Source organism: Microtus ochrogaster, chromosome 7 (assembly GCF_000317375.1).
Source record: "Microtus ochrogaster isolate Prairie Vole_2 chromosome 7, MicOch1.0, whole genome shotgun sequence".
NCBI classification, from domain to species: Eukaryota; Metazoa; Chordata; class Mammalia; order Rodentia; family Cricetidae; genus Microtus; species Microtus ochrogaster.
Window position 1 is genome coordinate 78789466 of NC_022014.1, and position 19706 is coordinate 78809171.

A 19706-nucleotide genomic window follows, 5' to 3' on the forward strand; every position below is an offset into this window, starting at 1 on the left:
TTCCCATGCTGTCCCTGTCTTCCTGGTCTCTTCCCATGCTGTCCCTGTCTTCCTGGTCTCTTCCCATGCTGTCCCTGTCCTCCTGGAAGTCATCTCTTGTTGCCTGGCAGACAGGTTCACTCCTTCTGTACTCCCTCCCCACAGTGCTGGAATCATTCATTATTTATTTGTCACTAGGAAGGATTCTCAGGGCAGGTGTTGTTGAAATATGGGGTGCATTTGCATGCATGGGATAGGTGTGCAGAACCAGCGCTGTTGTTTTGTTCTCATTAGATGCTCTCAGGGATGGAAAGGAGATCACATGGCCAAACGCCATGTATCCAGACCTCCACATGCCCTTTGCACCGTCCTGGTCCCTGCACTGGGCTTACAGAGATGGACACCTGGTGAACCTGCCAGTTAGCCTGTTGGTAGAAGGAGACATCATAGCCCTGAGGCCTGGCCAGGAGTCCTTCGCCTCCCTGAGGGGCATCAAGGTAGAGGGAGCAGCTGGGGGAGGATCTGAAATCCATTGGGAGTCCTGAGGCTAGACTTTGAAGCTTCCTGCCCAGCGTGGGGGTTACCAGGGCACCAGGGCAGGGTTGAAACCTCCTCCTGCTGTTGCTCTGTCTCTTCCTGGAAACCCAAGTCACATAGGGCCCATTGCTAGAGGAGAGACCATGACCTTGGGGAGCTAGTTCTACTTTGGCTGGCTCTGTCCAGAAAGAGAGGTCTTGCCAATCATAGTGCTAGTCATATATATTCCTAGCCCTGTAGAGGCTGAGGCAGAAGGGTTGCGGGTTCCAGGGCAGTGTGACTGTCTCAAGAAACCCAAAACAAAACAGCCCCACCTCCCCATTCCCAAAAGACCCACAATGCTCTCTGATGGAGCCTTTCACTCCGCATCACTGCTGGCAGGATGACGAGCACATTGTCCTGGAGCCGGGAGACCTGTTCCCCCCCTTCTCTCCACCGCCCTCCCCGAGGGGGGAAGTGAAGAAGGGACCACAGAACCCCCAGCAGTACCGGCTCTTCCGCGTCCTGGAGACTCCTGTGATTGACAGCGTCAGGTAGCACTGCCTTCCTCTTGTCCCGCCCTGCTGGCTTCTCCTCCAGTGCTTCCTGGGACAAGGAGGGGGCCTCATCCTACCTGCCCTGCTGGTAGGGGCACCTGTTCAGCGTCTTGTGAGCATTTTTAGGCTGAGGGAATAGATGGTGGTGGCTACAGCCCCTCTCTCATGGCACTGTACGGCCCAAGCCGGGGCTAACGCTGACTAGGGAATTTCAGGACTTGGAGGTATTTAGTGATGGTTTTTCCAGGAGAGAGGCCCAGAACCCTTTTGAGGTATAGCTGTCTGGCATCTTGCCCTCAGAGAGACTTGAGGGTTGCCTTTTTTTTTTTTTTTTTTTTTTGCAGATGGTGCCTGGACATGGCCCTGTTGCGCCCGGTCACCGCTCTGGACAATGAAAGGTTCACAGTCCAGTCGGTGATGCTTCACTATGCCGTGCCGGTGGTCCTGGTACGTGAGGGACTGCAGGGTGGGGAGAGGAACAGACATGGGTGAGCTGCGGGCCCAGCCCACGGGAGAGGGCATGGAGGGGTCAGAGTGAGCCGGCAGTGTGAATAGCAAAGGAAGGGGCCTGCAACTCAGTCCCTCTCCGGGGAAGTCACTAAGGCTATGCCCCTTCTGTCCCCACAGGCTGGCTTTCTCATCACCAATGCCCTGCGCTTCATGTTCAATGCTCCTGGGGTCACTTCATGGCAGTACACCCTTCTCCAGCTCCAGGCAAGGGCGACCCTTTCCTCCCTGTTGAGCTTCTCTATCCTGCTCCTTCTTTCTGCAGCTCCTTCTTTCTGTCTCAGGGTTTAGCTTAAATTGGCTCCTGTGCTGCCCTTCCTTTCAGCTCCTGGGGGATGGCTGTGTGGCAGGGCATCCCTCCCCTTCTTCCTCCCTTTGGAGCAGCATCTCCTTAGGATCCTGGCATGTGGTTCGCTCTTTCTCAGGTGAATGGCATGTTGCCCATCCTCCCTCTGCTCTTCCCAGTCCTCTGGGTCCTGGCTACCGCCTGTGGAGAAGCTCGTGTTCTGGCCCAGATGAGCAAGGCCTCACCCAGCTCCCTGGTAGGTTGTTCCAAAGCATCCAGAGGACAAAAAGAGCTAATTGGCTGTGCCAGGAAGTGGGGCCTAAGTCCAGATCCATGTTGGTTTTAGCATGTTGAAGCCCTGGGAATCTCTCATGGTTTCAGGTACTTTCTGTTACCAAGTAGGTTCCAGACCAGGCCCAGGGGTGGATCTCATCCATCAGTGAGCCCAGCTGTGTAGACATGAGGGTCTTTGCAAAGAAAGGTAGCTGTCTCCTCACTGATGCTCACCCTGTCTCTCTCTGTGTAGCTGGCCAAGTTCTCAGAGGATACTCTCAGCAGTTACACTGAAACTGTCTCCTCTCAGGTAAACTGCTGAGATAGACGGGGTTTCCTCCAGGCCCCTGCTGGATCTCTGTGATTCTCTGGCCTTGACCTCCAGCTGAGCTCTAGGAGCGCTTGCCCCCTCCCCCATCCCTGCTGAATGTGTGCATGATCCGGACTTGATCCTGTATCAGTATCTTGTCCCACAACTCCACTTGTTGGCTTCTCCTGGACTCCTCTCGATTTGGGCCCTACAGGCTGTCGTCAAGGAAATAAGACTGAGCCCCAAATAGCCTCACAGACTGTCTGTCTCCTACCAGGAAATGCTACGATGCATTTGGGGTCACTTCCTGAGGGTGATCCAGGGGACATCTCCAACACTGAGCCACAGCGCCAGTCTGCTGCACAGCTTGGGCTCTGTCACGGTGAGGAGACCCTGAGGGGAGGGTAGGCCTGTTGACTGGACCTCCTGCTGGGTCTGGATGGTCGTCTGTTTTGTGTGTGGCACTGGGCAGTTAGACTAACACTGAATCCTTTCCTAACCCTGCTTCTTTTCCTCCAGGTGCTGTGCTGTGTGGACAAGCAGGGGATCCTGTCATGGCCAAACCCCAGCCCAGAAACTGTGCTCTTCTTCAGTGGGAAGGTGGAACCCCCTCACAGCAGCCATGAGGACCTCACAGACGACCTGTCCACCCGCTCCTTCTGCCATCCAGAGGTAGAGGAGGAGGTATGGCCAGCTCCCATGGAGGTCGGTTAAGGTGCTTAGTCTCAGAGCTGGGCCTGTAGCCTTTGGAGAGTGAGGCTTAGGAAGGAGAAAGGAGCTCCGGATTCCTGGGTCTTCTGAGTGGTTAAGATGAAGGATGAGTGGCCAAGTGTGGTTGCACATACCTTTAATCCCAGCACTTGGAAGGCAGAAGCAGGTTGATTTCTGTGAGTTCGAGGTCAGCCTGGTCTACAGAGTGAGTTCCAGGGCTACCTAGAGAGGCCCTTGTCTCAACAACCAAAATCAAAAAAACTAAGGCTAAGGCAGGAGCCCAGAACTGCCCCGTCTCCCTGATCCTCAGGAGCCATGGGACTCTGGTCCGAGACCTGTGCTCCTGTTCTCCTCAGCCCCATGAACGAGATGCCCTCCTTGCTGGCTCCCTGAACAATACCCTGCACCTTTCCAACGAGCAGGAGCGTGGTGACTGGCCTGGCGACGGTCCCAAGCCCTCGGAGCCCTACTCTCATCACAAAGTACACGGCCGCAGCAAACACCCATCTGGTTCCAACGTGAGCTTCAGCAGGGACACTGAAGGAGGGGAGGAAGAGCCCAGCAAGGTAAGAGGAAGGAGACAGCGTAGAGAAGCCACCTTGTCTGTCCCAGGCCTTCCTGCTTCCCCTATCAAAGGGAAATAGCTCAGTCTGAACCAGTGGGGTTGAAGAGCAGAGGAGGGAGGCACAGGCAGCCTTCTTCCTGAAGGAGGAGAGCGAGAGCACTGGCACCCGGCTGGGGAAGATGGGCTCTCCTGTGGGGCTGGTTCCAGGCCTGGTTGGGCATCGGGGTCTTTCCCCACCTCCTCCCAGCCTTACCCCACATTTCCTCCAGGTCCAGCCTGGGACAGAAGGTGATCCCTATGAGGCCGAGGACTTTGTGTGTGACTACCACCTGGAGATGTTGAGCCTGTCCCAAGACCAGCAGAACCCTTCATGCATCCAGTTTGATGATTCCAACTGGCAGTTACACCTCACCTCCCTCAAGCCGCTGGGCCTCAACGTGCTGCTGAACTTGTGTAACGCCAGCGTCACGGAGCGCCTGTGCCGCTTTTCCGACCACCTGTGCAACATCGCTCTGCAGGAGAGCCACAGTGCGGTGCTGCCCGTGCACGTGCCCTGGGGCCTCTGCGAGCTGGCCCGGCTCATTGGTACGGCGCTGTGGTGGCGGTGTTTGTGGTGGGGCCACCTGAGTGACTGCTGACCTTTCAGGATGGGCCTGGCACTGACTGTCCCTGGCATGGCATCCATTTGTCAGGAACGTAGCCACCCTTAGCTTTCTAGTCCGGCACAATGACTAAATGTTGGGATATAAAGATGGCCAGCCAGGTCAACTAAATTCTGCCTTTCCACCTGTTCTGCAGTGTAGCTTTGGAGCCTGTCCTAAAGACCAAGGTGGCCTCAAACTCACAGAGATCCACCTGTCTCTGCCTCCCGAGTGCTAGGATTAAAGGCATGTGCCACCATTGCCCTGTTTGTCTCCTCTCTTAAGGCCCTTTGTGCTGTCCTTGTTCTTAGGCTTCACTCCAGGGGCCAAGGAACTCTTCAAGCAGGAGAACCACCTGGCGCTCTACCGCCTCCCCAGCGCTGAGACGGTGAAGGAGACGGCGCTGGGGCGGCCCTCCTGTGTCACCAAGCGGCGCCCCCCACTCAGCCACATGATCAGCCTTTTCATCAAAGACACTGCCACCAGTAAGCCTCACTTGAGCTCAGCCGGCATTCAGACAAACCTTCTGGTTTGGTGGGCAGAAGACTATACCCTGTCCCATTTATTCAAGTGGATGCTAGACAGCTCCCCAAGTTCTCTGATGTGGCAGGGGCTGGGCTTGGGGACCAGAGTTACAGAGAGTGGGATTCTCCAAAGGATGGGGATTGTAGCGCCATCATTAGTAGCCTAGATGGTTCCATGGTGACTGACTGACAGGTCCCATCCTCTACCAGGAGTACTTTCCGCCCTCTGTAAGGGTCAGGATGAGGCGGGGGCTGGTTTGTGGCCTCACGATGTTGTCTCTTTCCCCATCCAGGCACAGAGCAGATGCTGTCCCACGGCACTGCTGACGTGGTGTTGGAGGCCTGCACAGACTTCTGGGATGGCGCTGACATCTACCCTCTTTCGGGTTCTGACAGGTAAGTGAGGGGCTCTGCCGGTTTGCCTGCCTGTCTAATGGTCCTAGGCATCTCAAGGTTACTTGTCTTATGTCCTCCCTTCTTCTCTGGCAGAAAGAAAGTGCTGGATTTCTACCAGCGAGCCTGCCTGTCTGGTTATTGCTCTGCCTTCGCCTACAAGCCCATGAACTGCACCCTGTCCTCCCAGCTCAATGGCAAGTGTATTGAGCTGGTACAGGTACCCGGCCAGAACAGCATCTTCACCATGTGCGAGCTGCCCAGCACCGTCCCCATCAAACCCAACATCCGCCGCAACAGCTGGAGTTCTGATGGTACCGTGAGCCTGCGTTTCAGTGGGGATGACACAGGGGCTCCCTGGGGCTGGGCAACCCAGAGCCAACGAGCTTCAGAGGAAAGTGCCCTGGGCAGTCCAGGGTGGCATTCACTAGCATCCCTCAGTTTCTCCTCATCTAAAGCTAGCTGCCTTCTCTCCCTTCCTCAGGGGTTTCTCCTGGTGCTCAGGAGGATCAATGTATATAAAAGTGTTTCCTTAGAAAGGTTTAGAATGGCGTGTTTATAAAGCATTACCTCTCAGAATTAGCTCAAACTGTTAGAACAGAGGGACATAGACCCTGCCTTCTGTCCCAAGCCTGCATATTTGGCCATATCTTATAAGCCCAGGAGACATGTGTTAGGGGCCTGGAAGAGGGCTGGGCAGCTGAGCCGTGTTTAGCGTGGCTCCCAGCATGGCTGCCTTGCTGATGAGCACCTCTCATTGTCTCTTCTCTTGTGTGTGTTGGCTCGTATGTATCCTGACTCTGTGCACCTGTGTGGCTGTGTGTGTGGTCCCCTGGGGCCCTTACGCTCACTGATTTGGGTGTGACCTCTATGTGTGTGGCCCTGGGCTGCCTCCTGGAATCTGCTGGTTCCTCCACGTCCTGACTGGGCTGTGTCCTGATTGTCTTGCCACACATGCCGGCTGGCTTTTGTGTCTTGTGCCCGCCTGAAGAAGGGATCGGGGAGGTGCTGGAGAAGGAAGACTGCATGCAGGCCCTGAGCGGTCAGATCTTCATGGGCATGGTGTCCTCCCAGTACCAGGCCCGGCTGGACATCGTGCGCCTCATCGATGGGCTGGTCAACGCCTGCATCCGCTTTGTCTACTTCTCTCTGGAGGACGAGCTCAAAAGCAAGGTGAGCGTGCCTTCCCGTGTGTCCCCACCGCTCTTCCCGAGCCCGTGCCCCTCATTGCCATCCTCCTTCCGCAGGTATTTGCTGAAAAGATGGGCCTGGAGACAGGCTGGAACTGCCATATCTCCCTCACACCCAATGGCGACATGCCTGGCTCTGAGATCCCTCCCTCCAGCCCCAGCCATGCAGGCTCTCTCCATGACGACCTGAATCAGGGTGAGGGCAAAGAGCACGTGGCAGGATCCTCTTGTTGGGAAGTACAGTTAGAAGAAACTTGCCTAGATCCTGCCTAGAAGCACACTCCCTTGGGAAACAGCCCCATGTTCTTGTGGGCAGTAACGGGAGGGCTGTTAAAAGTGGAGGCCTGAGCGGAGTGGGGGGGGGGGGGGGGGGGGGGGGGGTGGAGCATGTCTTTATTCCCAGTACTTGGGAGGCAGAGGCAGGCGGATCTCTGTGAGTTTGAAGCCAGCCTGGTCTACAGAGTGAGTTCCAGGACAGCTAGGACTGTTATACAGGGAAACCCTGTCTCAGTGGGGGGGGGGTCGAGGGGAGTGCGGGGGGGAGGGTCGGGAATGGAGGTCTGGAGACAGAAGGCTGTACCATCTGCAGGGCATGACTTGGCCTCCCGGGAGGCTGGCCCAATGTGAGTACAGGCTTTCATCCCCAGTGTCCCGAGATGATGCAGAAGGACTCCTCCTCTTGGAGGAGGAGGGTCATTCAGACCTCATCAGCTTCCAGCCTACGGACAGTGACATCCCTAGCTTCCTGGAGGACTGTAACCGGGTATGATGGTGGAATCTGTCTATGCCCTCAAGTGGCCAAGAACTGATTCAGGAAGTGAAGGGCAGGAGGAGAGGGAGGCAGGAGAGTCTCTGCTCCACATCTTGAGACTACTGACATCTCTGCTTCCTCCAGGCCAAGCTACCCCGGGGCATCCACCAGGTGCGGCCCCACCTGCAGAACATTGACAACGTGCCACTGTTGGTGCCCCTCTTCACTGACTGTACCCCTGATAGTGAGTGCTGGGGTCCCTCCTTCCAAGCTCTGGCAGGGGTGGGTGCTGCATAGCTCACGGGGGATGAGAGTTTTCTAAGAAAAGTGAAAACCTGGGCTGTGCCTAGCTGGGATCCAGTGGGACCATGCAGTGGGCATGCTCATTTCAGGGAGCCTGGAGTGGGTGGTCACGTGATCTGTCCTGCTGCTGGGTGGGGTTAATGCTGCAAAGAGGGTCCTCCTCCTCACTGTTCCTGGCCTCTTGACCTGTGGGTTTCTGCTAGCACCTGCCCAGGGCTCTGCCCGCCTGACTCTTGTGCCTCTTTCCTCCCCTCAGCCATGTGTGAGATGATAAAGATCATGCAGGAATATGGGGAGGTGACCTGCTGCCTGGGCAGCTCTGCCAACCTGCGGAACAGCTGCCTCTTCCTCCAGAGTGATGTCAGGTCAGGGAGAGACATGGGGACTGTGGGCCTGGGTCTGGTAGGAGAAGAGGGATGGGATGCTCTAGTCTTGTGGTCGACAGCTCTGACAGTACAGTTCACGGGTGGATTTTCCCTTTACTGAGCAGCATTGCCCTGGATCCCCTGTACCCATCCCGCTGCTCCTGGGAGACCTTTGGTTATGCCACCAGCACCACCATGGCCCAGGCCTCCGATGGCCTTTCTCCCCTGCAGCTATCAGGGCAACTCAACAGCCTGCCTTGCTCCCTGACCTTTCGCCAGGAAGAGACCATCAGCATCATCCGGCTCATTGAGCAGGTGGGCCTCAGATAGGTACTAGGGGTGGCACAGGGCCCTCTGGGGTAAGCAACCTTGAAGGTAGAGCTGCAACACGTGATACTTATGGGCCTGCTAGACCTCATGCTTCCTGCTTTCCCGGCCTGTGGGAGGAACAAGTGAAGCTCCCCAAGGCAGTTGAATTTGTTTCTGCTCCTTCCTCATAGGAACACCCGGGCAAATGGCTCTTGACTGAAGCTTGCTTGTAGGACCTGAGAGAGGCCAGGCAAGACTGGATCATTAATTGTCCCTCTTGGTCCTTAGGCTCGGCACGCCACCTATGGCATCCGTAAGTGCTTCCTCTTCCTGTTGCAGTGCCAGCTGACCCTTGTGATCATTCAGGTAAGCCAGGGCCTGCACAGGCATTACCTCTCTCTAAAAGGGAGGGACAGTTAATGGTCTGAGGAGTCTGGGGTGCAGTATAGCCACATGCCTTGTGTACCCCTCAGCTTGGGAGATGGCCCCGCTGTCAGAAGTGTTCTCTTCTCCTGCTCCTCAGTCAAGATGTTGAGTCTGTTGGGCAGGGGAAGGTAGCCTTGGGGGTCTACAAATCTGGCAATGTTTTCTCTCCTGGTTTAGTTCCTTTCTTGTCTGGTTCAGCTGCCACCACTCCTGAGTACCACAGACATCTTATGGTTGTCCTGCTTTTGTTATCCTCTGCTCAGGTGAGAGGCCTTGAAGCTGCTCGGTGCCCAGCCAGTAGGGCTGGGGTGTCAGTGGGCAACCCAAGGGACCTAGAGTTTTCTGACAAGATGGCTCAGGGATCACCTCGGTGCTCGGAGGCACCGGGGCATGGTCCCTTTGTCTTATTCTGCCTCACTAGGCTTGACCTCATCCCAAGATTCTCTGTAGGTATTCCCTTTGAGAGTTGGGAGACAGGTAGTAACCACTGTCCCTTTACCCACACCGAATTTCAGCATCTCTCTGTTGGGGAAGCCACCACATAGTTCCATCATGTCTATGGCAACAGGCAAAAACCTTCAATCCATTCCTAAGAAGGTAAGTAAGCCCAGGTTACCAGGGCTTCACAGAGAGTCTGGGGGTTGGTGCTGGGAGTCAGCCTAACCTGGAAGACTCTGCAGAGGTCAGGGACCTGGAGAGCTGGTACTTGGCTAGTGGAGGGAGGTAGTAGTCAAAACTGAGAAAGAGCCTTGCTGGGAATGTTGTTCCTGGTCCTTATCTCCTGAGGTGTGACCATTTGCTGAACATGAGAGAGATGAGCAGGCGCCAGGTCTGCCTTGCGGCCGCAGAACTACCCACTACAGGGCTGACGGTCCTTCTGTGACCCACAGAGGGGCTGCCCACTGCAGGGCTGACTGTCCTCCTTTATGCCACAGACCCAGCACTACTTCCTGCTCTGCTTCTTGCTCAAGTTCAGCCTCACCATCAGCTCGTGCCTCATCTGCTTTGGCTTCACACTGCAGAGCTTCTGTGACAGTGCCCGGGCCCGCAACCTCACCAACTGCTCCTCAGTCATGCTTTGCAGGTGGGCCCTGGGGCTTCTTCTTTACCACCCATTTCTACCCCAGCCCATTCTCCTGTAGACCCGCAGGAGGGTGAGCCTTTGTCTCCCTTTGGCAGCAATGATGACAGAGCTCCAGCCTGGTTTGGAGATTTCGCCAATGGGTTGCTGTCAGCGCAGAAGCTTACAGCTGCCCTGATCGTACTGCATACCGGTGAGGGCGCTGTCTCAGTGGGGCTGCTGACTGCTAATGGGGAAGCCCCGAGGTGGGAGGCAAGGCTTTGGGCCAGTGGAAGCCTTGACACCCCATTGGCCAATCTTTCTAGTCTTTATCTCCATCACCCATGTCCATCGCACTAAGCCTCTGTGGAGGAAGAGCCCCTTGACAAACCTCTGGTGGGCAGTGACCGTGCCTGTGGTGTGAGTAGTGTTTGAGGGGCTGCGGGACAGGGCTGGGACAAGAGGGGGGAGGAAGACGGGTCTGTCTGCTCTCCTTGAACTAACCGTCCTGGGAAAGCCGGGGAGGAAGCCGATGACTCCAGGGTCACACAAGGCTGTTCTTTTCCTCCGTAGGCTCCTAGGTCAGGTGGTCCAGACAGTTGTGGACCTGCAGCTGTGGACACACAGGGACACACGTGTCCACTTCGGTCTAGAGGATGTGCCCCTGCTGACATGGCTCCTGGGCTGCCTGTCCCTGGTCCTTGTGGTTGTCACCAATGAGATTGTAAAGCTGCATGAGATTCGGTGAGCTTGAGCCCGGCACTCCAGTGGGCCTTGTCCCCTAAACCTCTCACCCCTTGTTGGCGTCCTGCTCAGTTCTCTTGTCTAAGGGGGTGCCAACCTCTTCCCCTGGTACTGGAGAGGGAGTCAGCTCTTCTAATACGCTCTGCCCTGGCTACAGCCCTAACACTCTTTCTACTTTCTGAGACACGCTCTCGATCTTAACCTTATAATCCTCCTGCCTCAGCCCCCAAGAACCTAGAATTACAAGTGCGAACCCCAAGGCTGAGTAGTCAACTGTATCTTAATCTGTTTTACCAGGGTCCGTGTCCGCTACCAGAAGCGACAGAAGCTGCAGTTTGAGACTAAGCTGGGCATGAACTCTCCCTTCTGAGCCATTGGCCACAGTGGCCGTCATTGCCCTGGTTCCTGGGGCTAGAGCCAGACCGACTCCTGAGTCTGGGGAGTTGGTATCACGAATGTTTCAGGGTTCGTCTTTGTGCCTCATGGCACTGGAGGCTCAGCTCCGGTCACTGGAGACCCTGCTGTCTTCCCGACTCTGGGGCTTTTCACGAAGGAGCCCAGGGGCCGTCGCCATGGTTTGACAGGACTGCCCTGGCTCTTCCCTGGCCTTGCCAGGGGCACTCTTGAATGTATGACCTCAGGCCCTTGGTAAAGGGACCCTTAGCCCCCTCCCCTGTGAATGGCCTCTCTTTGGGGTCCTCTTACCGAACACCCTCCTCTGTGGCAGCCTCAGAGTGAGCCTCAGGCTTTGCTGGAGCAATGGCTGCTGCTGTGTTCTCTCTGCCACCCATCCTTTTCCTGGGGCAGCAGCCTGGCTGTGGTCCTAGGGCCCTCCCCTTCCTCTGGGCCGGAAGATGGAAAAGGGTCCACCTCACCCTGGAGCCCCTGCATCATCAGCTGGCCATAGGTCATCCATGGAGGACCCAGCCCAGGCGCTGTCCTTGTTCTGAGAGACCTTTTTTTACTTTTTTTTTTTTTTTTTTTTTAACTGGAAATGAGCCTTTTAGGAATGAATGTCAACTGGTTTATATTAAAATTGTAAATTGCTTAAGAAAAACCTGTGGCGGATCCATGAAACAGCCATGAAAGGCTCCCCTCCCAAGACTGCAGCCGTCACCCTCCACACTGATGAGTGCCCCTGCAGCTGTGGGTGAAGGGACAGTCCCGGATGTGGAGGTCTGATGCACAGATCCAGACACAGCCCAATCACGTGGAATGACATTTTCATTGATGTTAGCTGGGGAAGAGGTTAATAGTTACAGGGCCTGGACCTACGGGGCCCTCCAGCAGGGGGTGGGCAGAGGGTTCTTCTGCAGTCTGAAGGCCTCCCCACTGCATTCTCTCAGGCAGTTAATAGATAGAATAAATTCCATTTAAAATATATGCATTTCTCTCTGCTTGAAAAATATTATGTACAGTTGTAAGAGTTTGGGCATCGGGGATCTGTTAGTTGCACTGCCTCTGCCCCGGCCGGCGCTGCCTTCCCCGTGTGGGATGGCAAGACAGGGCAGGAGATGACAAGGCCATAGCCACGGGCAGGAAGGCATACCCCTGCCGTGTATTTACATCTCCTATGTACACTTGCACAGAGGGAAGCAGCCAAGTACACAGCCTCCACTGAGCCTCACGGAGCCTAGAGTAGCTCGGTGGGTGGCCAGAGGAATTCCTTAAGCACTGAGATGTTAGTGAGACACGGCCTGGTGGGGAGGTGCGTGCATCCGAAAAGCCCTGCCGACACCTCCTCCTAGAGGAGAATGCTCTTAACGGGTCCCGGTCCCTCGTCAGGGGCCAAAGCTGAGCAGTCAGCTCTACACGGGAGGAGCTTTGCTCCCACCCAGCTGAGGCCCCTAAGTCAGCTTCTGACTCCAGCCCAACCAACCCTCAGCCTGTGCTCTGGGTGGCAGGGTCTTCTTCCATGTTGGGCCACAGGCCGTGAATGCTGGCAGGCGACTGTGGGTACCAGGAAAGGAGGGTCACAAGCCGGTCTTGTTCAGTCCAGCATGGCATCCAGCTGGTCAGCCAGGGCATCAAACATGGTGCTGATGTCATCCAGAATGTGCTTGGTGGAGGCCGCTGTGGGGCTGCATCAAGAGAAAGCCTTAACGAGGTGGGCGTGGGCCTGCTACCATGGCAGTCCTGTCTGATGGCAAACACCTTGTACCTCACTCTTACTGCCTACAACCTCCCCGTAGCAAGAGTTTCCGTCCTTCCCTTACGGGTGAGTTCAGAGGCTCGGGGACAAAGGACTGGGCTAAGGAATAAGTGATAGTCCCCAGGAATCTCCTCCGTAGGCCTCCCTAAGACCACTAGGCCCGGGCATCCCACTAGAGGCCTCCCTAGCCCTAGACTTGGCCCTCAGTCGCCTTCCAATGCTCCCAAGCCCAGCCTTCCTTCCCTCTCTCCTTCCGCACCCAGCACCCAGCTCACCCCTCTCGCTCCTCGGTGCACCCAGCACCCAGCTCACCCCTCTCGCTCCTCGGTGCACCCAGCTCACCCCTCTCGCTCCTCGGTGCACCCAGCACCCAGCTCACCCCTCTCGCTCCTCGGTGCCAATGCTCTTCTCAGCTGCCTTCAGTGCGGCTGCCAAGGACGAGCTGGTTTGCTCCAGTCTCTGTTGGGCCTGGCCTGGACACACAGGCCCAGTGCTCTCAGGCCTCGGAGGGGGTACAGGGCGGGGGCCGAACCGGGGAGCCAGCTTTGGGCCAGAAAATGCCAGCTGCGTACAGGCCACGGACACAGGCTTAGGAGCTGCTCCTGAGAAGACAAAAGGTTACCACGTGACTTGGTGCGACGTGGCCCTGCACACAGCAACCTTCCCTCCGCGGGCCTCACTTCTTACCTGCTCCGGGCACTTTGAGGAGGGCAGCAGGAGGCTCCGTCTCCACATTCAGCCGGCTGCCTGTTGCCAGAGCTGGCCCGGCAGAGGCCCCTTGGTGGCCGGGGGGCTGAGATTTGGGGCTGAGATCTGGGGCTGGAGTTCCTTGAGACGGAAGGCTGCTAGGCTCAGACCGTGGAGGGTTAGAGGAAGTTGAGGGAGATTCACAGGGGGCCTGGGAGGACAGGGGAGTGGAGGGGCTAGGGGTGTCACCACCCACTACCCCAAAGGCCAACAGCGCAGTCTGGAGTGGCTCTCTCTCTTTACATTTGGGCCTCCGTTTGACAGTATCGGACTCTGTGAGGTTGAAGTCAAGACCAGGGAGCACAGGTGTCTCCCGGGCCGGGGGACCAGATGGCTTTGGCCGCTGCTTGATCGTCAAGTTCCCTTCCTCTGCGAATGGCAGCCCTTCTCCTGAGCTGCCCCGAGATGGGGGTGTTCCCTCAGGCCCAGGCTCCTCTTCTTCTGTGTCTGACACAGGGCCAGTTGGGGCAGAAGGACCAGGGGGCTCTGAGGGGCCGGCTGGTTCACTCAGTGTTCTCCTCCGGGGGCCCGTGGCCCCTTCCTTGGGTCCTGGGCTTCCTTCTAGTGAAGGTGGCTCGGTGGGGCCAGAGACAGAACTGAGGCGCTTGGGGGGTGGGGGTGGGGGGCCTTTACGACGGGCACGGAGGGCAAAGGACTGGCTTCGGGGTGTCCCTCGAGTTGGGGTCAGGCTAGGGCTAGTCCGGGCAAGGGTGCTGCGTCCCGGTCTCCGGGTAAGGGTGGCATAGCTGCCCAAGGCACTGCCCACTGGCCCTTCAGCCTCCCCTTCAGCTTCCCCCTCAGCAGGGCCAGGGCGGCTCAGGCTGTGGGATCGGCGTTTGGGCCGAGGCGGGTCTGGAGGAGCTGCAGGAGAGCCGGCCAAGTAGGAGAAGGCCCGAGGAGCACCAGGAGGTGGCCCTGGGGCTGGGCTAGTGGGTGAACTCTGTGAACACATGAAGACATAAGGGGCAGGTCCTTGGCCAGGGAGTGAGGTACAAAGCTTAGAGGGGCGCTCTGTACCCTCTGGAAGGTTCCTCTCCTGTGGGGCGATGGAATCACCAATACTGGGCTGAGAGACAGGCTGTTCCTGTGAGTGACCAGAACCCCGGGAGCGGGCGCCAATGCTTTCCTGGCTGGGAGAACGGGCAGGGGGAAGAGGGAGTGGCTCTGGGCCACCCCCTGCCATAGCTGCCTGTAGCTCTGGGCTCAGCTCACTGCCCTGAAAGGTGAGGAGGCGAGGTCCAGCCATAGCTGGACTTTCCCCGTTCTCCAGGCCTTCAATGGTCATCAACTCCGGACCCCTGGTCAGCCGGCGTCCGCCTTCACCTAGAGCCTCCCCATGCAGCAGGCCCCGCCGAAGCTCTGCCAGCCGCCTCACCCCCAGCATGAGCTTCTTCTGATGCCCTGGAAGGGTAGGCAGAAGCAGATGGGTTAACTGAGTCTAGGCTTGTCCCCTTTGCCCTAGCTAGACCCCCTTCCCCCTCCTCTCAGAGATGCTAGAGGTAGCTGGGGTCAGGGGCTGCCAGGAGGCCTCAAGGTGATCCTCACCCAGCTTGTTCACGCCTATCTCCTGCAGCTCCTCCCAAGTGAGGTCGGCAACCAGGCCCATGGAGTCGTAGCCACTGCTCACCAGCTGCTTGTGATACTGTGGTAGCCCCAGGGCACACAGCCACTCCAGCAAGTCCACCTGGATGAGTGCCACCATCAAAACCTGGCGCTCCCCAAGTGAGAAAGAAAGCCCTGACCCCTCTCAAGGCCACAGCCCTGGGTAAGGGCCAAAAGTCCCACCCTGCCAGGTGGTGATGACATACACCTTTAATCCCAGCACTTGGGAGACAGTGCTCTGTGAGTTCGAAGCCAGCCTGGTCTACACAGCGATTTCCAGGACAGGCTCCCAAGTCACAGAGAAACCCTGTCACCAAAACAAAAAAAACAAAAAAAACCCCACCCTGTCCACCTGCTCACCGGGATATAGTTGGGCAGCCACTCAGCAATGCTGAGCTGGGCAATCTCTGAGGCGATCTTCTTCCGGTGTCCAGGTTTGGTCACCCCAATGGCTGTCAGATCCTGTCACACAGGGCATGGACATCAGGGCCCTCCCATGCCTGCTGGGCCCTCGTATTACGTGCAACAGTGCTTACCTCGGGAGTCATTCGGCTGATGGTTGGCACATCATAGCCAGCCTGCAGGAAGTGGGCAGTGTAGCCCTCCAGCTGGAATTCACTTAGCCAGTTATGAATGGCCTGTGCATCCTGGGGCGTGAAGCAAAACAGGGTGGAGAAGCCTGAGAGATGGACTAGCCCATTGGCCCGCACCTTCCTCAGGGTCAGGTCTCCGTGGATACTAAAGCCCTCTACCCTCTGCCGAGGCCTGAAACGTATTTCTGGGGGGTGGGAAACCTCACCTTCCCTTCCAGCAACTGTTCCGGCCTCACATCCTGAGTGAAGGTCTCCCCAGAGCGATAACTGGCCAGGGGGCCATGGCTCAGGTTGTCTTCAAGGAACGAGAGAGATGGCATCAGGGGCGGTTGGAGGAGGGATGGGTGGGGTCATGGCTTTACCTCCCCCCCAGCAATACCAGTTCCATTTACCCTTCTTACCTGATGCAGATGGGGCACGCAGGCCTGGCAGTACCTGGTCCTCACTGGCAGAGGGCAGTGGCTGGAGACAGAGAAAGAGCTTACTCAGGACATGGAAAACAGACAATGGGCAGGCCGTGCCCAGGCCTGGGTGCCCTCCCCTCCTACCTGAGCATTCTCAATAAGGAGGCCAGTGCCGTGGCCATTGGTGCCTTCAGAACTCTGCCCACTGCCAGCACTGCGGATGCTGCCCACACTGCCCTCGCTGCCCACGCTGTTCCTGTCACCTGCTGCAGGCGGCAGAAGCATAAAGGTCAGAGTTGACACCGCTAACAGCTGACTGGCAACCTGCCAGCGCTTAAGGGACCCCCCTGCACTACCTCCTGGGAGGATGTACCTGGACTGTCCGGGCTGAGGCCCCCCCGCGGGAGCTGGCCATAGGTAAGAGGCTGCAGCGAATCGTCAGCAGAGGACTGTGATATCCGGGGGAAGCTCGGCCGCAGTGGGGTGGGCGCAGAGGGGAGACGGGCCACAGGTATGCCCACCCGTTTGCTGACCACCTCGACGATCCCCGGGGGGAAGTAGCCCACACGGTCAGTGCCCCTTTGGCTCTCATGGATATGGCCCTTCCAGCGGCCGTCAGGATGCTGTTCGAGCACCTGTCGTGACAGGATGTGGACGGAAAGGACAGTCACTACCCCAAGCAAGTGGCAGTGGCTGTCTCTGTAGTGACAGTCCAGCAGGCCTGGTCCATCTCTTCCTGGCACAGAGCTGACCTCTACCCGAGTTTGGTCACCGATGCCAGCCCAGTCTCTTTGTAGCATGAGGCATATGAACAATGATATTCTATAGAATAATGATATTCTATATTCTGTGTTTACTAGATATGTGACCTGGCCCAGTTCATCTAATTCTCTAAGTCTCAACTTTGTCATCTCTTAAAAAAAAAAAAGAAAGAAAGAAAAAAGAAAAGAATAAGGAAAACGATAATGGTACCCATGTTTCCTAGGATTAGAGAGGATTATATGAAAGAATATATAAAGATTTAACTTGGCCTAGGACCACAGCAGATGCCCAAGTGAGTCATAACAATTGCTTGTCTTACAAAGGATGTGTGGGCCCCTCACCGTGATGACATCTCCTGCCCGGACATTGAGAGCGGTGGGGTCATGAAGGTTCCAGAAATCCTTAAGTGCTCGGACTTTCAAGATCCCTGAAGCCTCTAAGAGAAGGGGTAGGGCAGGTGTCCATGATGGACCCTCGATTCCCCAGCGGACTCTCCCACCACACCCTGGTACCGACTATAGAGCCCCACCCACTAGGTCTTCTCCCACCCACTCACCCCGAAGTAGCTGCTTGATTTCCCGGCTGGCCTGGGAGGTGGTGAACTGATTCACTATGTCCAGCGCTGTCTGGTTATACGTGTTCCGGATATTCACATCCACGCCTCCCTGGGGTTCACAGTACCACAAGAGCATAGCATTTTGCTTGATATTTCTCTTTGAGTCCTCCCAACTACCCAGGAGGCGGGTGCTGTTACCACTTTCAGGGCTTAGAGGTGGGAAGCATGACGCTTTTGACATGGGTTAAGAACGAGCTCGTAAGAGACGGACTTGGTGTCTAACCAGTCGGGGCTGCTTTCCATCCACAAGGCTTTAACACCATTCGGAGGGAGTGAGACCTTCTTTCTCAAGCCCCACAAAACACCACAGCCTTCCCAGCTGCCCTCAGCACGTGATGGCAGGCTCTTTGCACCCACACCCACCTCTAGGAGCAGCCGCACCACCTCGGTTTTGCCGTATAAGGCGGCTTCATGCAGCGCGGTGCCGGTCTTGGTCTGGCGGTTGATCTCAATGCCAGCTTTCAGGAGCTGCCTGTGATGGGCAGGAGTGTGAGGTGGCTGGGACAGGAAGAAGCTCATTGCCAGGGGCGTGGGGACTGTGGCGTTGAAACCAAGAATGGAGACAGTAGCAGCGGACTGGGGAGATGACTCGGTGGCTAAGATAAGGCTGGGCTGCTCTCAGAGAGCTCTGGTTCAATTCCCAGCACGCGCAGGGGTAGCTCATCTCCACCTCCTGGAGCTCTGGCTCTGTGGTCCACTGCAGGCAGCTGTGCTTACGTGCACACACCCCACACAGAACACACGCGTATTTGTCATTTTTAAAAAAAGCAGCAGGGAGATATTGGTTAGAAACCAATGGTCCCTCAGGAAGAGGCTGAGGAGGCGGGTGGGTCCCTTGGGTACCTGATGACTTCTCTGTGGCCATTCTTAGCAGCCAAGTGCAGGGGTGTGGTGTAGTTGGGGTCGCACGGGTCCTTTGCCTCTCCTTCCAGCAGTGCGACACACAAGTGGCTGTTTAGAAGCAACTGGGCCACCTACAGTGTGCAGCACCCAGTTAGAGCCTCCTCCTGACTACAGCACCCAGTACTCAGCACCCAGGGCTGTACGCCTCACCTTGAGCCGCCCGAATTCGCAGGCTAGGTCTAGGGGTGTCTTCTTTAGCTTGTTGACTAGGCACGGGTTGGACTGATGCTGGAGAAGCATTTCTGACTGGGATGGGGAAACCAAGTCAGGGAGGCTGCCTGCGAGATGCAGGCCCCCACCCGCCTCCTCGCTCCCACATCCCCTCAGGCAGGCACGCTCACTTACCACCTCATAGTGTCCATACTGCGCAGCCAGGTGCAGAGGGATCTGGCCGTCCAGCGAGGCAGCATTGACAGCCGCAGAAGCCCTCAGCAGCAGCCTCACAGGCTCCAGCCGGCCCTGCCAGGCCGCATAGTGTAGGGGACGCATGCCTGGCAGGGGGAAAGAGATTCTAAGAGGGGTCACAGGTGGCCCAGCAGAGAACCCTGGGACGGGAAGAGTTCCATACAACAATGCTAGCGTCACCTGGGTTCGCTCAGGAAAAGGTCCTACGCGGCTCTGAAGAGTTCTAACTGTGCCCTGCACACATGATCTACAACCCCAGGGTGGGACTATAACCTCTCTGCACTTCCTCGTCTAAATAATGGAAATCTTAACTACACACTCTTTCCAGAAGGAAGCTATTCACGATTTCAGAGAAGGAACCCAAACGCCTGTTGGTGTGTCCTAACAGGAGACGCTCCGGCCCCAGATCTGTAGAGAGGCCCTGGCTTCCCCACATGGTGGGATACATTGGGCTCTCACCATTGCTGTCTTTGATGTCGACGGTGGCTTGCGCCTCCAGCAGCAAGGCTATGAGCTCCAGGCTGCCCCCCAAGGCAGCATGGTGGAGAGCAGAGAATCTGGCATGGGGGACACAAAATAGGGGGTGTCAGTGAACAGTCTTCCACCCCAAGCTCGTTCTGGGGGCCGGCAGTGATGGGTTACTTGCCCCCCTGTGCCTGCCAGCCCTGCCGTGGGAGCGCACAGCAGCCGGGCCACAGCATGAAAGGGCCCAGTGTCTTGGCTGAGAGGCCCGTTTGTCTAGCGTCCCCCACCCAGCCTGCCCAGAGGAGGGGGCCGTGGGAGCAGAAGCCTGAGGGCTCCTACCCTCCAGGGAGAGAAGGGGCCCAGGAAGAATCTGACCCAAAGGGGGGGCCCTCTTCTTGCTCAGGGCTAACTCCACAGGCAGGTGGGTGGGCAGTACCCCCTCCTTCTGGCCCTACACAGGCAGGACCCAGCTCTGGGCAGACATACTTCAAGGACCTAGTCTGAGGGAGGAACTGCGGACCCCAGTTCCTCTCACTTCCTCCTCGGGTCTCTTCACCCAGCAGCACACACTTACCCGTCAGCATCCTGGTAGTTGATGTTGAGTCTCTTCGTGGAGCCGAGGAGCTCTGCGGGGGGGGGGGGGGGGG

The 19706-nt window shown here is 57.0% G+C and overlaps 2 protein-coding genes across 8 annotated transcripts in view; one reads left to right on the forward strand and one right to left on the reverse strand.

The window, feature by feature from the left end:
* Tmem94 (transmembrane protein 94) overlaps positions 1-11480 on the forward strand; it is a 36302-nt gene extending 24822 nt beyond the window's left edge. For 4 of the 6 annotated variants that reach the window (XM_005350737.2, XM_026780974.1, XM_026780973.1 and 1 more), the window contains 27 exons: positions 274-476; positions 898-1049; positions 1397-1499; positions 1680-1766; positions 1985-2101; positions 2372-2428; positions 2706-2810; positions 2948-3112; positions 3496-3705; positions 3974-4289; positions 4657-4830; positions 5163-5265; positions 5359-5576; positions 6254-6435; positions 6510-6648; positions 7100-7215; positions 7348-7447; positions 7763-7871; positions 7997-8186; positions 8469-8546; positions 8784-8869; positions 9122-9203; positions 9542-9690; positions 9786-9880; positions 9993-10086; positions 10240-10410; positions 10708-11480. In XM_005350737.2, the coding sequence (XP_005350794.1) occupies positions 274-476; positions 898-1049; positions 1397-1499; positions 1680-1766; positions 1985-2101; positions 2372-2428; positions 2706-2810; positions 2948-3112; positions 3496-3705; positions 3974-4289; positions 4657-4830; positions 5163-5265; positions 5359-5576; positions 6254-6435; positions 6510-6648; positions 7100-7215; positions 7348-7447; positions 7763-7871; positions 7997-8186; positions 8469-8546; positions 8784-8869; positions 9122-9203; positions 9542-9690; positions 9786-9880; positions 9993-10086; positions 10240-10410; positions 10708-10780 (3674 nt within the window). In that variant the 3' untranslated portion in view covers positions 10781-11480. The other 2 variants (XM_026780976.1, XM_013347614.2) reach the window with 2 other exon arrangements.
* A 138-nt stretch (positions 11481-11618) lies between these two features.
* The window catches only part of Caskin2 (CASK interacting protein 2), a 14385-nt gene continuing 6297 nt past the window's right edge, over positions 11619-19706 (reverse strand). For both annotated transcript variants that reach the window (XM_005350738.2, XM_026780977.1), the window contains 18 exons: positions 19634-19685; positions 19054-19151; positions 18535-18680; positions 18340-18435; positions 18130-18260; positions 17650-17758; positions 17227-17335; positions 17012-17106; positions 16282-16543; positions 16053-16174; positions 15906-15966; positions 15711-15799; positions 15448-15558; positions 15272-15373; positions 14855-14993; positions 13250-14710; positions 12942-13164; positions 11619-12491 (listed from right to left, as the gene is read on the reverse strand). In XM_005350738.2, coding sequence (XP_005350795.1) covers positions 12401-12491; positions 12942-13164; positions 13250-14710; positions 14855-14993; positions 15272-15373; positions 15448-15558; positions 15711-15799; positions 15906-15966; positions 16053-16174; positions 16282-16543; positions 17012-17106; positions 17227-17335; positions 17650-17758; positions 18130-18260; positions 18340-18435; positions 18535-18680; positions 19054-19151; positions 19634-19685 — 3497 coding nt within the window. In that variant the 3' untranslated portion in view covers positions 11619-12400. The remainder of the gene's footprint in view (positions 12492-12941; positions 13165-13249; positions 14711-14854; positions 14994-15271; positions 15374-15447; positions 15559-15710; positions 15800-15905; positions 15967-16052; positions 16175-16281; positions 16544-17011; positions 17107-17226; positions 17336-17649; positions 17759-18129; positions 18261-18339; positions 18436-18534; positions 18681-19053; positions 19152-19633; positions 19686-19706) is intronic.